This window comes from Phaseolus vulgaris, chromosome 2, assembly GCF_051622355.1.
Source record: "Phaseolus vulgaris cultivar YP4 chromosome 2, ASM5162235v1, whole genome shotgun sequence".
Lineage (NCBI taxonomy): Eukaryota > Viridiplantae > Streptophyta > Magnoliopsida > Fabales > Fabaceae > Phaseolus > Phaseolus vulgaris.
In genome coordinates this window covers 4,925,162-4,941,782 of record NC_143499.1, presented here as the reverse complement: position 1 = coordinate 4,941,782, position 16,621 = coordinate 4,925,162, and the positions used below count along the sequence as shown (strand labels likewise).

Here is a 16,621-nt window from a genome sequence, read left to right as displayed (position 1 = left end):
AAACAAGTTTTGCCAAAGATTGATTTGGAGGGGTGGATGATGAAGTGGGTGTGGGGTTGGATTCAACTTATGGTTCTTCAAACCCTAAACCCATCTTTGAATAGTCGGGGTGTTTATCCAATGTTTCCCCTGTGTTAAAAAAATGAAACATAGATGTCGTGCAATATTCTTGTATTTATGTGTGATAGACCGAGCAATAGGCAAGCCGCTAACTCAGAAGGAGGGGCTGGAGCAAAGGCCGATATACTTTGTGAGCAAGACATTGCATGGAGCAGAAATAAGATATCAGAAGTTGGAGAAAGCGGCATTAAAAAATGTTATCATTGCAAGAAAAAAGAGGTACCATTTTCAAATTTTCCAAATCATTGTTACAATTGATTTGCTTGTTAAATAAGTTTTGCAAAAGAGGATTTGGCTGGGTGGATGATGAAGTGGGTGTGGGGTTGAATTCAGCTCATGGTTCTTCAAACCCTAAACTCATCTCTTAATAGTTGGTGAGTTTATCTAATGTTTACCCTGTGTTAAAAAAATGAAACAATGATGTTGGGCAGTATTCTTGTATTTATGTGTGATAAACTAGGCAATCAGCACGACGCTAACTCAGAAGGAAGGGTTGAAGCAAAAGTCGATATACTTTGTGAGAAAGACACTGCATGGAGCAGAATTAAGATATCAGAAGTTGGAGAAAACGATATAAGCAATTGTTATCACTCTAAATTCATTGATTTTGATTTTGATGATGATGGTTGCGGAAGCTTAGTTGAGGAGAGTGGAACAAGGCCTTCCTAGGAAGTATGGGTGCCTTGAAGGTGCATGAGGAGTAGTGAGGGTTGGAGTGGTTCGGTCATCTCCATTTGAAGGTGAAGGTTGAAGACTAAAAACCTAATTCTAGAGAGAATTTGGCAAGGGAGTAATTTGAATGGCACTTGGGTAGCATTTCATTACTCAAAATAGTCTTGAAAATACAAGGTGTTGGCTCCTCCTTTTATAGGCTAAGGAGGACCATAATGCAACCCTAATGCTAAGCAAAATGAAATGCAAATTACATCACATGGCACATGGTCGCCCTAGTGGGGAATCCTTCTAGAACGTGACCAAATCTTTAGCAAATCTAGGTCAAGTCTCATGGAATCAAGTTTATGCTATTTACACTACACTAATACTAAGCTACCCTTAACGGGCCTTCATGTAACATATACAAGTTGTTTTCTCTCCCATCCGTAGCTTGGCCCAAGTCTTCATGGATACGCTTGGCCATGGACCTAGTAATAGGTCCTAGATGCTCTCCCCTTCCTTCTAGACGCTCTCCCTCTAGACGCTCTCCACCTTGCGCTAGACGCTCTTCACTTGGCTCTAGACGCTCTTGATTTGACTCTTGTCTTTTATGGGGTGTTGAGCTTGGCCCTCTTCCATCAGAACCCCTCAAGGAGATCGGAATTAGGGAGGTCACTGATAACTTTAAGAAAGTTTCCTTTATAACTTTTATAGGAAGACTGAAATAGAGACAAAAAACCTCAGCCAGAAGCACCGTTTAAAGCAACCCAAGAGGTCCTTTTGGAGGGTTGAAACTCAAAAAAATAGAAAAACATGTTGGGTGTAGGATCGATAACGAAATGGGTGCAGAGAATTTGGAAAGTGCGGACGAAAGCCCAACTATTAGGATGAAGTTGAGCGGGAGCGACATCCATCATGGTTAGGATGCCCCGTTCAAACAATGATAAAGGAAGACGAACGCCTAATTTAGTAAAGGGCGTTTCGTAAAAGAAGCAAAACGGTTTTTCATTTCGACAATCTTTACAGACAGGTTCTTCAGAAGAAAAGGGAACGACAGTGATTTGTGTTTCAAGACCAGAACGACTCAAGGCTTGAGCATGACGAAAATATTTAACTCGATCAGGGGTAGTGAAAATGAAAAACTCATGGAGAATATCATGTTGTGATAACTCATGTTGAGAATGAAAGAAGAACAGGAAGAAGGGAGCAACCACAGACTCAGAACAAAGCGAAGACAACACGAAAAAGCATATGTAAAAAGAGAAAGGTTAGAAGGATGGACTGGGAAAAGGTGCGTACCTGCGAACGTGAATGCGAGTTGGGGGAAATGGGAAAAGCAAGGAAGAAGAGGAGCAATTGAAGTGTTAGGGATGGGAGACGCATGAAGGTGAAAAAGCGAGAAATTGATTAGGTGGAAGAGAGGAAGAGTGTGGGGCACGTTGTTTGAAAATAGGCAAATCAAGGTTGGCCACGTGTAGGAAAGAGGACGTGTTTTCATTTAATGCATATGGGACGGGCAATAATCAGGTGTGTTAATCGAGGAAGGATTATCGAGGTGTTCGTCTAGAGGCATCAATAACATCAAACACAATGTTGCTTTTTGCGAGATGGGGAAACTCTAATAGCCTCTTTGGCTTATGCCAGAGGTTGAGGGACTGTGTGGTCATGGACCGACCCTGAAGACTGTTGTGTGGTCATGGGTCGACCCTAAAGCCTCTTTGGCTTACGCCAGATGCTGAGGGGTTGTGTGGTCAAGGACCAATCCAGTTATTTACCTTAATGATTGGTGCTAAAGAGATTACCGTTACAAAATATGTCTAATGGGTAGTTAAGTAATAAAAGGAGTTACAAGAAAGAAGAAGAGGCGAGAAAGGGAGCAGGTCGAAGAAAGTTATAAGAGGGAAGGGAGACCGACTAAGAAAAGGGAGAGAAAAACATAAAAAATTAGAGTCTTGAACAATCTTGATGTTCTAGTTTTCTGCCGATAGATTCACTCTTGTGTTTAACATCTTATGAGACTACGACATGCTTCTTAAATGGTGTGTCCATATCGAACAATCTTGATGTTCTAGGTCAAGGGTTATTTGTCAACAATTTCAAAATTTTGAATTCTTATTTTTCACCAACAAATTTATTCTCATTTAATTAAGTTATATTGAATTTGTATGGTTATGGATCGAGCTCGTTGGTACCTAAAAAGTAAATATTTTTGATAGTTTTAAAGTTTCATTGACTTATGCCAAAGGTTAAGGGGGTTGTAGGGTTATGGGTCAAGCTCATTAGTATTTATGGACAAATCATTCTCGATCATAATGTTTATGAGAGACAAAGAAGAGATCATGATAATTAACATATATGTGAAAGCAGCGCGATGACCAGGACATAACATTCTTTAGGACTAAGACTATTGGTTCTGAGTCAACTGTATGCTTCGATAAAGAGACATATCTCTTGAATAAAACAAAATTCAATCATAATTTTAAAATATATTTATAATTTTTAAATTACTTACAATTTAAGGAGAACTTTCAATCCATTTAGATAAAAAAATAGAACTTTATGCGCATCTCAAAAATACCATTTAGATAAAAAAAATAGAACTTTATGCGCATCTCAAAAATAGCATATACTTATTTCCTTTTTTAAAATACTTGTTTAAGATTTTTGAATTAAAAAAAGTTAATTTAATCAATTATTTTCTTAATATAATTGCAAGTTTTTTTATTCTGTCCTTTATGTTTTTCTTTTTACAAGTCGGTTGAGTGTTTAGATAATAAATTAGAAAGCTAAATTCGGTCAAATTTAAATAAATTTATGAAGAAACAACTTATCGTATGACTTTTAATTCCACTATAATTTGAGATGAATTACTTAAAAAAAAATGTCAAACGTCCTCGTAATAGTTCTTTATAAATTGCAGTCTCTTTCTCCTTTTCACAAATGTGTGTGAAACTCTTTATGTGTAAGTTTGGTTGACCATTAAATAAATTAGTTTTTCTCCTTTCCCCCAAACAAACGTTGTTGTTATTTGTTGAAACAGCTCTTTTTCTTTTCTTATTGCTACCACTTTGTTTTTACAAAATTAGCCTCGTGTCTATAATTTTTAATCATAACATTTTCACCCCCGAAATCTTCGATTTGAAGAATTACATATATTATTAACATGTGTCAAAAGAAAGATGTTAGTTAAATTAAAAAAAGAAAATAAAAAAAGAAAAAGGTTTATAGAAATTTATGATTGATTTGATTGATGTAGTAGATTAACATTATTTGTTTAATTAAATTTTTATAAAATCACTTTGTTACCTTTATCTCATTCAAATAAAAATATTAAACTTTATTAAAACTTAATTAGGATAGTCGATTATATGATAATTTACATTTAAAGTATAATCAATTATATAACATATTTGATAATTTATTCTCTAGTGTACAATATAATACTCACTTAGTGTCCAAAAATAAGGTTAAATAGGTATTACTTTCTCTTTCATGTTGGTTTTCTTCACTTTTCAAGTAGAGAATGTGAAAAACAACTTTCGTAGTGAATATGACTATGCATTTTGTTGGTAATTAGCAGATTCAAACACAAACGTAACCTTTTCACGATAGGAAAGAAACACAGCTTAAGTAATTTCAGGAGTAAAGCAAAAGCTAAGAATCTTTGAAGATTTCAATGCAATTCATTAAAATATAAAAATAATTTATATTGTAATATTGAATTTTGTAAAAGATTATACTAATAGGTGAGGGTTAGGGTTGTTATTTGTTAAATTGTTGATTGCACATTGCACTGAGAAGTAGGAACTGAAGAAGAAATTTATGAGCAGGGAAAGGAGAATGGCAACGAAAAGTGGTTACTTAATGGAAAGCTGAAAGCAAAAAAGGAGTTGTTAGTTTACACGGAATCGGAGGGAGGGGAAGAGTCGCCGTGGTAGCCACCTCCCAAAAGACAGATTTGGTCCCAAATGAGGTCGGGAACAGGGACAACAGAAAGCCTGGGCTGCCGGAGGAGAGCAAAACCCTTGAAATGCTTCATCTCCTTCAAGTCCACGGGCCTCCTCATCTCTCCCACGGCCTTCACGTCCACTGCATTGCCGTCCCACTCGCGGACGACGGAGACAACGCCAACGATACGGCGGGCCTTGGGACCGGAGTGGTAGAAGAAGCAGAGGTCGCCGAGAGACATGGACTTGAGATACTTCTGAGCCTGCTTGTTCTTTACCCCATCCCAATTGCTTATGCCTCCGTTCGCCGCCTGGTCCTCCCACGACCACTCCGACGGTTCCGTTTTCAAAAGATACATCTGCTTCTTCTCCTTCTCCTTCTCTTTCTCTTTCTCTGTCTTTCCCATTTCTCTCTTCTCACTTTTTCCCCAAATCTCTTCGCGCCTTCTAACCCTACTTTCTCTCACTTAAGATTTCTTTTGATTGGAAATTAAATGGATTTCATAATTGGATTGTGTAGAAACCAAAACGGCCAAGACAAAAACTCCTAATATGTGAAATAAATGAAACCCTATAATCTAACAAGTTAAAAGTTTGTATTTATAAATGTATTTTAAAAATAAACTATTTAATTTAATATTAGCCAGTGTTTTTTTATACATTATTTGTAATTCAATTATTTATAAGATCATATAATGACATTTTTAACATGTCTTTCGTAATAATTATTAACATTTTCAGAATAAGAAAATAATTATATTTTAAATGACCGTTTGTTATAGAATAAATCCATTGCAAATACATTATTTAAAATTTTGAAAGTGAAGTTTAAAAGAAAATTGAAATAATTTATATTCCACAGTAGTACATGATCTTAATTCAGAGCTTCCCTTCATTTGGCTTCCTCTGTGTTTTTATAAGAGATTCAAGTAATCACTGTTATTTGATAAAAAATTGTTATTTTCATTATTTTGCAAAAACTACTTAATTTGTTCATTACATTGCATCACATTAGATTTATTTTTTTAATCTGTACAATTTTTATCATCTCACAACCACATTTTCCAATTTCTGTCTCGTGAAATCCCATTCTGTGACGGCATGCAGTTGTATATGATTATGAATCTGGATTTTAGACACTTTCATTGCTGTAAAAAATCAGGTTTGGACAAAAACTGTAAGAAGCAATTAGATAATAGAGATTCCAGAAGAAACGCGTGCAAGAACCCAACTTATAGTTCCACGTTTACAAGAGGCGCCAATGCTATGATTCACTCACTATTAAGACGCTCTTACCTCAAACGGTTAATTAATGTACTCAATCTCACTACTATTAATCTATCACTTTAATTTTAGTACTCACAAAGATGAATTTTATTAACCTTTTAGTATATGATTCAAATGATGTCCTTTTATTTAGCTCAGTATTTTTATCAGTACATTTTTATCAGTACAACTGTAGAGGTTAGAAGCAGCAGTGGTGATGAATCATTGCTGGTGGACTAACATGTGTATAACTGAAATGATGAAGACATAAAGATGGTGGTTATCTTTTTCTTATGATGAAAGGTAGTCACAAGAAGGCAGAATTAGAGGGGAAAAGATAAGGGAGTTGGGGATGTAAATGCAAATGAGTGTGATTCAAAATTGGAAATGTTCACCAATACAATTTTAGTTGTTTCTTTAGTTGTAATTTGGTGCATAATTATTAACATATCATCATTCTTAACAAAATTATAAACTCCAAAAGGATGTGAGCTTGCTTGTTGTACAATGGACAGACCCACTTTGCCCACCTTTGAAGGCTAAATTCTCCTTTTAACAACTCAGAAAACAATGTATTGGATGGCTATACCTGATGGCCCCTGATATATCTCACTCCTCATGCTTTGCTTTGGCCAAAGGATTAAAGTAATATGGCTATTGCCAATTGCAAGACCCACCCACCCACATGCTCCATTTTATATAATAGTCCAAAAATATTCTCATTCCTAAAACAAAATAGACAGGGAGACATGACAGAATGATAGAGCCTTCCTCATGTACGAAACCAAACTCCTAAAGATTCACATAAGGAAAAGCCATTGGAATTAGAATGTCCTATGGTATTTGTGCAACACATGAGCCTCAAGAAAGCAAAGCAATAATCAAGAGATTGCAAACATTAAACATGTTGGCACCACCATTTGATTGCTATGTTACCAAGCTTTAGCTTTCTGGTTCCCCGGTCAAATAAACTATTTGCTATACTTAAATGCCTCTTCCCCACTCCACCAACCTCTTGCTTTATTCTCCCACTCACGCTCTTCCCTCCCTCCATAACAACCATGTTCTATTAGCTTCCACTGCCCATTCGTGCTCCCCATCTTTCACAAAAAAGTATCATTCATATTCACATCTTTTCTGCTTCACAAGGTCCTATTCCAGTACTCCTTTCAATGGATGCTTCCCACCAACAATCTACAAAACAGCTGAAAGATCATCTCCTACACCACCAAGAGCCTTTTTCGCTGCAGAGTTACCTCATCGAAAGAAGTTACATGTTCAACAACCTCAGCTCTGAAAGTACCAACATTCACCACCTTTATTCAGCCAAGAATCTGAAATGGTCAATCAAATATGATTTACACAAGATAAGGAAACGGCTATTACATGCTGCAGTGATACTAAGATCACTACTATCCACAGAAGACAGTCAGGAGTTCTCAAACTGGGATGAAGAGCACAACAGTGACCTGTATTATGTGCATGAATATTTAACAGCACACACTCAAGCAACTCAACAAGCATCTTCACCGAAAACATTGCCTATGTCTCATCATTTTACTAACAATGAGGTTCACCACAAGGTTTTGCCGACAAGTATGATTCAGACATTCACACTCCCAAAATTGAAAAGATCAGAGGTAAGTATTAGATGATAAAAATGATGTTATATAATATTTATATTTTAGATTTTTAGTTATAACAGTGTGTGTAAAAAACAAAAGGAAATTCGTGCTGGCATCACCTTATTGTTAGTAATAGTATATAATAATTGTATACATGCAATGAACCACAATTCCATTACCGTCTACAGTATAAATTAAGCAAACTCACTCATTAAGCTAAACAGGTAGACGCAGGAACAAAACCATATTGGATAAGCTCAAAGGAGAATAAGCAGGCGTGTAGCAGAGGACCAGAATGGAAAGCACCATTACCCAATGCAGGTTCGACACTTTTACTAAAATCAGGAAAGGAGGAAAGTGTTAACACGTTTGCATTGCTTTAATTTTTAACTTGCAACATTTGGGTTGTGATGGAACAGTGTGTGACTTAAAAAGTTCAGATGCTGTTCCAACTTTGTCTCAGAAACTTGTTAGAGACTATGTGAGAAAGCTAGTGACGAGCTCAAATATTTTGAAATTTAGACGTGCAAAAAAAGAGAAACTAGAGGAGATGGTTGAGACGGGTTCTTTGTGCGGAAGATGCAGAAGGGGCTTTGACAAAAAAGACAGAGGGTTTGATGGAAATGAAGGTAAAAGTGTATCAAGCAAAGCAGTTTCAGAAGCTGAGGGGTTTGAGAGTATGATAGATGAGCATTTTAACGTGTTGCAGAAAGAATATAGAGAAGGTAAAAAGATGAGGCACCTGGTTCATGCAGAGTCGTGTGTGATATCAGAAGAGTGGAAAAGCTTCGAAATCATAAATTTGGAGATATACATGGAAATAGGAGATTCAATCACGGATGACATTGTTAGTGAAATAATTGATTTATTTTAAACAGCTCATGCCCATGAACATGTTCACTGGAACTGTACTTCGCTTGGTTACATAATCAGGCTTAGTTGAATGTATAAACAAACATTCGAATAAGGATTACCCTGTTGCTGTAAATTCACGTTGCAGAATTTAGTTCAAATGAAGACATATTTCACAATTTTTTAGCTTGAATCCGACCCTGGTTGCAGTTCTAACCATATTTTATGTACATTTAGCGTCAACGATATTCAATAAGAGTATGACAATTTTAAATTCAGGATATTTAGAATAGTAAAAAATAATTGTACTCTTAACTTATTATATAGTTTTCAACTATCATCACTCTAATAATAACTGACACCTTCGTGAAGGACACGAAATTAGATTTCTAAAGATGCATTTTTGCCTTTATATGAATGAAATGAAATGATGTAGGTGCATGACTCCACATAGTATCTCTTGCCAAATCTCAATTCATCATTAAAATATTTGAATTGGTCCGAAATTCATTAACGAGATTTGTGTTTTTTCCTACCATATACAAACATCAAAATTATATATATACCACACCAATAGGAATATTTTAGCCATTACACCGTTAATAATTTTATTTAAAAAATAAATTTGGTTGATCTATCTGTATATGTAAGTTAACTCACGGACAAAATATTGAAATAATGTAATTAAAATGCAAGAACATTTGTAACTGTGCAAATGATTTAAAGTCTAATTTTACAAAAGTAAATAAATGAATTGAAGTGTCTTAACAAACTTACGTGTATATTTATATAAAAAAAGACAATTATATCTTGACATGCTTCATTATACAACTTCTTATTAATAATATAAAAAAAATATTTTTATCATTTTATGTAAAATTTGAAATTTTAAGAAAAAAAAAAGTTGTATACTGCAAAAAGTTGTCCATGTATATTTTTTATTAAATATTTAACTTGAAAGAGACTATTCTGGAATGGTAAATTGTACTATGGATCAACTGTCTTCTTTATTAAATTGGATAATGTGTAAAGTAGGAAAATAAATAATAAGGTAAATCTTAATTTGGATTTTTCATAGATTAAACAAAATTATTATTCCGTTTTCATCCATAAAAAATGCTTATGGATTTGATTCATTTTATGCTTCGTATTTATTAGCATTTTTTTCTTAAAAAATTCAATTTATCTAAAATAGTAATATTATCTCAGGTTATACGTATAAAAAATAAATATAACTCTTGAAAACGAATAAAAATAGTTAAATTAGTTAGCTTTAATTAAAAAATACATATTTAATTTTTATTGAAGATAAGTCCATAAATTAATTCATTTTAGTAGTATTTATGTTTAATGATATTATTCACAGTTTAATGATTTTTTTTCAACTATTAAGGACCCCCAATTTGACCAGTATAGTCCAATCCATACTTTCATGAGAAATTAGTAAATGCCTCATTATTTATAAAAACCTAATGGAATAAAAGAAAATTTAGCAATGTATTTGAAGTTGTTATAGGTTTCTTATATTTTAGGCAAAAATATTTCATGTGTTTCTTATATAGAAACGAGGTAATATATTTAAAAATTAACTATAGTTTATTTTTCAAATAATTTTTAAATTTTTTAAAATTAAAAAGTTCCATAAAGATTTAATCATACAAAATATAGGTTGGACTAATTTCAATTTATTAAAATTGATTAGATGATACATTGAATATTTGAAAGATAAAAAATGAATTACAATTATTCATAAAATTAAATGAATAGGTTTGATTGGATTTGTTTATATATTTTTATAATGAATAAGTTGAATGATTTATTTGGGATATATAAAAAATGAATGGAAGATACTTATGCTTCTTCTCTTTCTCTTTCTCATTCTCTTTCTATGTCTTTCCCATCCTTCTCTTCTCACTTTTCTCTTCACTCAACATTTCTATTAGAGCCCATTTCTTCGTGTACGATATCAATTTTAACATTAACTTATCATTTTTTTTAAAATTTCAAAATTATCTTTATTCTGCATTTAAAAATTCAGAATAATAAATATAATTTAAAATTAAAAAATACATTTCAAATAAAAAAAAATTGAAATATAAAATTAAAAATGCATTCTAGATAAAAAAATTTGAAATTAAAAGTTGTGTTTCGAAAATCCAAATCTACAATATTTCTGAATAAAAGATTTTGGAAGTAATTTTTATTTACACTTTTTTTATTTATTTTTTTTATCATTTTGGAGGGAGGGGTCTATTTGTCATTTCCAATAGAACATTGAGTGTATATTGAAATTGATATGGTGAAGAGAGAATTTGTCATCTGTTGATTATTGGAAATTAAGTGGAATTCATAATTGACTGTGTAGAAACTAAAAACGCCAAGAGAAAAACTTCTAATATATTTCATGTAAAATAAATGCCTATAATCTAACAAGTTAAAAGTTTGTATTTTATACCTGTACTTTAAGAATAAATTATTTAATTTAAATATTAACCAGTGCTTTTTATATATTATTTGTAATTAAATTCTTTATAAGATCTTATAATAAAAATTGTAACATGTCTTTCATAATAATTCTTAACATTTTCAGAATAATAAAATAATTATATTTTAAACGACCGTTTGTAATAGAATAAATCCATTGCAAATACATTATTTAAATCTTTGAAAGTGAAGTTTAAACAAAAAATAATAAAATATTGAAATAATTTATGTTCCACAAGTACAAAATCTTAATTAAGAGCTTCCCTTCATTTGGCTTGCTCTGTGTCTATTTGATTAAAATTACAAAATTTCTGAAAAATTTGTTTTTATAATTTTTTTCTTAAATTTTACTTAAGAATATGCACTGAATTTAGGACAAAACGCGAAAAATTTTAGGTCAAACGGATGAGTATTCACTTAGGAAAAAAATCAAACAGTTTCACACAATAACGAACTTTCCTTTCAACCGTGACAGTGATTAATAAAAAAATTATTGAAAATCTTGTGGGACGAATCTGGGAGGCTCAAATCTCAGCCAAAACTCAATACATAGAATGAGGAACGTCTAGAAAAACCTTGAGACCAAAAGACCCAAGGAATAGGGCGTAGTAAGACCAAGACCGAAAGTGAACAAATCCGATTTTCCTGGCTTTTCTTCACTTTATCTTTTTTTTTGTGATTTGTTTATGGACATGCCTCCTTAGCAAGATGCAAACAACATATAAATGTACTTGTGTGAATTTTTTCGAAAATTTTCAATGCAATATGGACCCAGAATAAAATTGCATGAAGTAGGCGAAATTTCACAAATTTTGGTAGAAGATAGCTTTGATTTTTCACAAAATTTCAAAAAAATTGTCCCGAAATAATTTTTTCTTGAAATTCCACATAAGAATCTGGACTTAATTTGGGACAAAACGCAACAAATTTCACGTCAAGCGGGTGAGTATTCACGTACGAAAAAAAATCAAACAGTTTCACACACAAACGAACCTTCCTTTCAATTCTGAGAGTGATGGATAAAAAATTTATTTAAAATCTTGTGGGACGAATCTGGGTCTCAAATCTCAGCCAAAACTCAATACACACAATGACGAATGTCTGGTAAAATTTTCAGACCAAAAGATCAAAGAAATAGGACGTAATAAGACCAAGAGTGAGCAAAACCAGTTTTCCAAAAACTAAATGTGCTACCGATATTTAGTATCAACCAATACAAACAACTACCACCACTTAAAAAATCACTTAAAAAATAAAAAGAAAAAAATACTATACTCAAGTGAATTTAACTTAATTAAAGCTCCTAAAAATAAATATGATTAATTCCATAAATGTAAATTGTGATTCATTATCATAATTGAAAATTTGAATGTTACATTTTGAAGGTAGAAGGGGGAAAAGGACAAAATGAGGCACCAGGTGGCAGTATCCGAAGGAGGATGTTCTCCGAGGACAGCGTGTGATGTCGTGTCCTACAAAATCAGGAAGAGAAGCAGTGAAGTAGTGAAGTGTGGGGTCGCCTTCTCTTTCACTTTCAATTCGTCACTTCACTTCTCCACACTTCTGGAATCAACTTCTGCAACTCACTACTCACAATAACTCTACTCATACATATTCATCATCATCTTCATCCCACACAGCAATTATCCTTTCTTCCTTTCCAATGGCAGTGCCAATGCCAACTCTTTCTGCTCTTTCTTTCACTGCTCTTCTCAACGCCAACACAAACACCAGCAGCAGAACCACCTGCACTTTCCCTCTACATTCCAACATCCACACCCGTCTCTCTTTTTCTTTCTGCTCCAAACGCACTTCCCTCACCTGCGCTACCTCCTCCCACAAAGACGACCAACAAACTGACTCCTCCTCCACTGCCACGGTTGCCGTTGCTCCAGAAAACGACGTCGACCATGATTCTGGTTCTCACTCTGATTCTGATTCTGACACCCAACAGGAAATGGACTGGAAGAGCGACGAGGAGTTTAAGAAGTTCATGGGCAACCCTTCCATCGAGGCCGCCATAAAGCTTGAGAAGAAGAGGGCTGATAGAAAGCTCAAACAACTTGACAGGGAAACCACCAACTCTAACCCCCTTTTGGGCCTTTTCAACACCTTAGTGCGTGACAACTTGCTCAGGGAGAAGGAGAGGCTGCAAAAGGCTGAGCAAACTTTCAAGGCTCTTGATCTTAACCAGGTCACCCCATCACTCACTAATTCGTATCTGTTTCATGTGTTAGATTCATACTAGAATTTTCAGAATATTTTTTGAATTGGACACATATTATACGAGTATCGTGTTGGTGACCATTTATGAGGAGTGTTAAAGTCTCATAGCTGCTCTATTATGCTATTACCTGGACTTGAATGATGACTACCTACTAATTAAATTTAGTGTAATTTGGCGTTATGCAGTTAAAGAGTTGCTTTGGGTTTGACACCTTCTTTGCAACCGATGTTCGAAGATTTGGAGATGGGGGCATTTTCATTGGCAATTTGAGGAAACCCATCGATGAGGTCATTCCCAAGTTGGAGAAAAAGCTCTCTGATGCAGCAGGACGAGATGTGGTGGTCTGGTTCATGGAAGAAGAAGCAAATGACATTACCAAACAGGTACTTACCTTCCCATCGTTTATTTCAATGTTTTTAAATTCTTGGTTTCTTCGTTCTGGCTTTGCATGTTCTTTAGTTTCACTTGCGCGTATCATAAAGAAAAGGCTGTAAAGTTGCTTTGCTAGAGGACCAACTGATAGATAAAAGTCATGGGCATTGTTTCAGGCTTGTGTGGTGCAACCCAAAGCAGAAATGGATCTCCAATTTGAGTCTACTAAACTGAGTACTCCTTTGGGCTATTTTAGTGCAATTTTATTAGCTGTTACTACCTTTGGAACAGTTGCTTTGATGAGTGGCTTCTTCCTTAAACCTGATGCTACATTCGATGACTATCTGGCTAATGTTGTGCCTCTATTTGGTGGCTTCTTATTTATTCTGGGAGTTTCAGAGGTATGCTATATTTCAGAATTTCCACCAAACGTGGTAGTTTATTCCACACATTTATATCATGTTCTGATTATGACTTACTATGCCCTTACTGATAATCCTCTAACTGATAAGTAGCTTGTTTATCTATTTATAAGCAAGAAACTCACACAAAAAGCCTAAAGAAAATTTGAGAAAGTTTTCTTGCCACATGGTGTTGTAGTTTACGCCATAGACAGTATTATCTGCAAGGAACATTGTGACAGTAGCTCACTAGTTCCTCTTTTTGATGATTTCAGTGGTTAAACAGACAATTCCAACACCAGACCGGTACATTTGTGTATTCATGCAATTTTTTTTTATCAACAATAATGAATAAATAAATATGGATCACTTCAAAGATTATTCAACCCTTAACAACTTACCAAAAACAACCAGCCAACAAAAAACTAACCAAACTACTTAAAAGTCATCCAAACCAAACTACTATAAAACCAGAAACCAACAAGCTAAAACCAAAGTTAAAACGAGTTTAGACAAATTATAGATTCAAAACATCAATCAGAATAAGAAAAACAAACAGATGATTTTAGAGGAAATCAAAGACCAAACCTTCAATTGAGCTAAAGAGAAAATTTCTGAATGATCGGCCATTGTATTCATGCAAATTATGTTGGAGTTTTATCTGGCCATCTTTGACATTCAATTCATTCCTTGGCTGACTGACTGTATCCTTTTCATTATGTAGATAACCACCAGGGTAACAGCAGCCCGTTATGGTGTTAAGCTTAGTCCTTCCTTCCTGGTGCCATCGAATTGGACAGGGTGCTTAGGAGTGATGAATAATTATGAATCTCTCCTCCCAAACAAGAAAGCTCTTTTTGACATTCCTGTAGCCCGTACTGCTAGTGCATATTTAACTTCACTACTGCTTGCTATTGCTGCGTTTGTGGCTGATGGAAGCTTTAATGGGGGTGATAATGCATTGTGAGTGCTGTATATAATACCTTCTCTAGAAAACGAAAGGAAACTTAAATTTAAGAGAACATTGTTTGCCAGAACCATAAACTTATGATCTACCCAATATCTTTATTTAAAGGCCTATAATACATGGACTAGAGATACATGTTATGAAATGTATTATGGAGTATATTGGGGTTATAGCATTGGGAATGTAAGTTCTATACATTAAAATTTACGACAATAATAATATAATATGGGGAGCAAGCACAACAGAAATCGTTGTCTGTTCTCAATAGTAAATCCTAAACCCTAAACTTCTCATGATAATAACTTCCTGTTTATTTTCAGGTACATACGGCCTCAATTTTTCTATAACAACCCTTTGCTTTCTTTCATCCAATACGTTATTGGACCTTACACAGATGATCTTGGAAACGTATTACCTTATGCAGTGGAAGGTGTTGGAGTTCCTGTTGATCCGCTTGCATTTGCTGGGCTTTTAGGTGGGTTTGTTGAGATTTCTGTCTTTAAAACCTCCTTTTTGACAATAATTTTTCAATAAACAATGCAACTCTACATTCTTTACGACCTAAGATCCAAGATTTTATAATGTTCAGGCTACTTGTTTGACTGAAGCTCACTTTGTTGCAGGCTAAATGGCATTTGCTAAAATTACTTAACGTCATGAACATGGTTAATAAACTTATACTTCTAGGGAAAGGAGCAATTATTTGTAATCTTACTATATCTAGAGCGCGTTAGATGCCCACCATTGAGTTTTTACAAGTTTTGCTTTGACAAATTTGATCCCTTTGCGTTGGTTTGAAGTTATAGGTGAATTACAATGACATATTTGTGGTGGTTGTGTTGGTTTTGTGGAATAAAAAATAGCCATCAAAATAAAGAGAATAAAATACTAAAAAAGGAAAATATATTAAGTGAAACAAAACGGAACAAGACATTCATTATCTTTGTTAACCATTACATTTATAATAATTGAATTTGATGGTTATGCAGGGATGGTGGTGACTTCTCTGAACTTGTTGCCATGCGGGAGGCTAGAAGGTGGTCGCATTGCTCAAGCCATGTTTGGCAGAAACACTGCCACACTCTTATCTTTTGGCACTTCACTGTTGCTGGGTGTTGGTGGCCTCAGTGGTAGTGTTCTGTGTCTGGCATGGGGATTGTTTGCAACCTTTTTTCGGGGTGGAGAGGAAATACCAGCGAAAGACGAGATCAGCCCTCTAGGGGAAAGCAGATACGCTTGGGGCATCATCCTTGGCCTCATATGTTTCCTCACACTTTTCCCTAATGGTGGAGGCACATTCTCCTCTTCATTCCTCAGTGCTCCATTTTTCAGGGGTGACATCTAAATGTAATACTTGTATGTATTTATACGTAATTATAGTGTCATTTTCATTTTACATATTCTCGAGAAGATAGAACTGTGTTTCTTTGTCATGTAATCATAATCAAGAATTCAAGATGGCTCATTGTAATTGTAATTATAGCTGCCATTTAAACGTTGAATTGCAAATCACGAGCTCCTAGAAAGCGTTTCCATCATCATCCGAGAAAAATACTCCTAATTCTTCTATTGATAGTTGAAGATTCCATATCGATTAGAGATAATGATATTTGTTCTCGTCGGCTGACTTGGATCGGGTTTTGTTGGTGGATTTTGGACCAACCTTTCTTTTCTACGTGGTGAGGAAAATTAAAACCTGTTCACAA

General features: G+C 34.4%; 3 protein-coding genes across 4 annotated transcripts; 2 read left to right on the top strand and 1 right to left on the bottom strand.

The window, feature by feature from the left end:
- Nucleotides 1–4,568: 4,568 nt before the first annotated feature.
- Nucleotides 4,569–5,272, bottom strand: LOC137810427 (thymocyte nuclear-like protein). The gene has a single exon (XM_068611669.2). It carries the CDS (start codon nt 5,126–5,128, stop codon nt 4,673–4,675), a length of 456 nt encoding a protein of 151 aa, XP_068467770.1. The 5' UTR covers nt 5,129–5,272; the 3' UTR covers nt 4,569–4,672.
- Nucleotides 5,273–6,735: 1,463 nt separating this feature from the next.
- Nucleotides 6,736–8,620, top strand: LOC137810447 (uncharacterized). Its single transcript, XM_068611693.2, has 3 exons — nt 6,736–7,627; nt 7,837–7,933; nt 8,032–8,620. The coding sequence occupies exons 1-3, from the start codon at nt 7,160–7,162 to the stop codon at nt 8,484–8,486; spliced, it is 1,020 nt and encodes a 339-aa protein (XP_068467794.1). The 5' UTR covers nt 6,736–7,159; the 3' UTR covers nt 8,487–8,620.
- Nucleotides 8,621–12,460: 3,840 nt separating this feature from the next.
- Nucleotides 12,461–16,392, top strand: EGY3 (ethylene-dependent gravitropism-deficient and yellow-green-like 3). 2 transcript variants are annotated; one of them, XM_068611668.2, is made up of 6 exons: nt 12,461–13,142; nt 13,361–13,558; nt 13,724–13,948; nt 14,673–14,911; nt 15,236–15,390; nt 15,905–16,392. In XM_068611668.2, the coding sequence occupies exons 1-6, from the start codon at nt 12,612–12,614 to the stop codon at nt 16,258–16,260; spliced, it is 1,704 nt and encodes a 567-aa protein (XP_068467769.1). In that variant the 5' UTR covers nt 12,461–12,611; the 3' UTR covers nt 16,261–16,392. The 2 variants fall into 2 exon arrangements, 1 of the variants encoding a protein (XP_068467769.1); XR_016519011.1 differs by lacking the exon at nt 14,673–14,911 and having other exon boundaries at nt 12,465–13,142.
- Nucleotides 16,393–16,621: the final 229 nt, after the last annotated feature.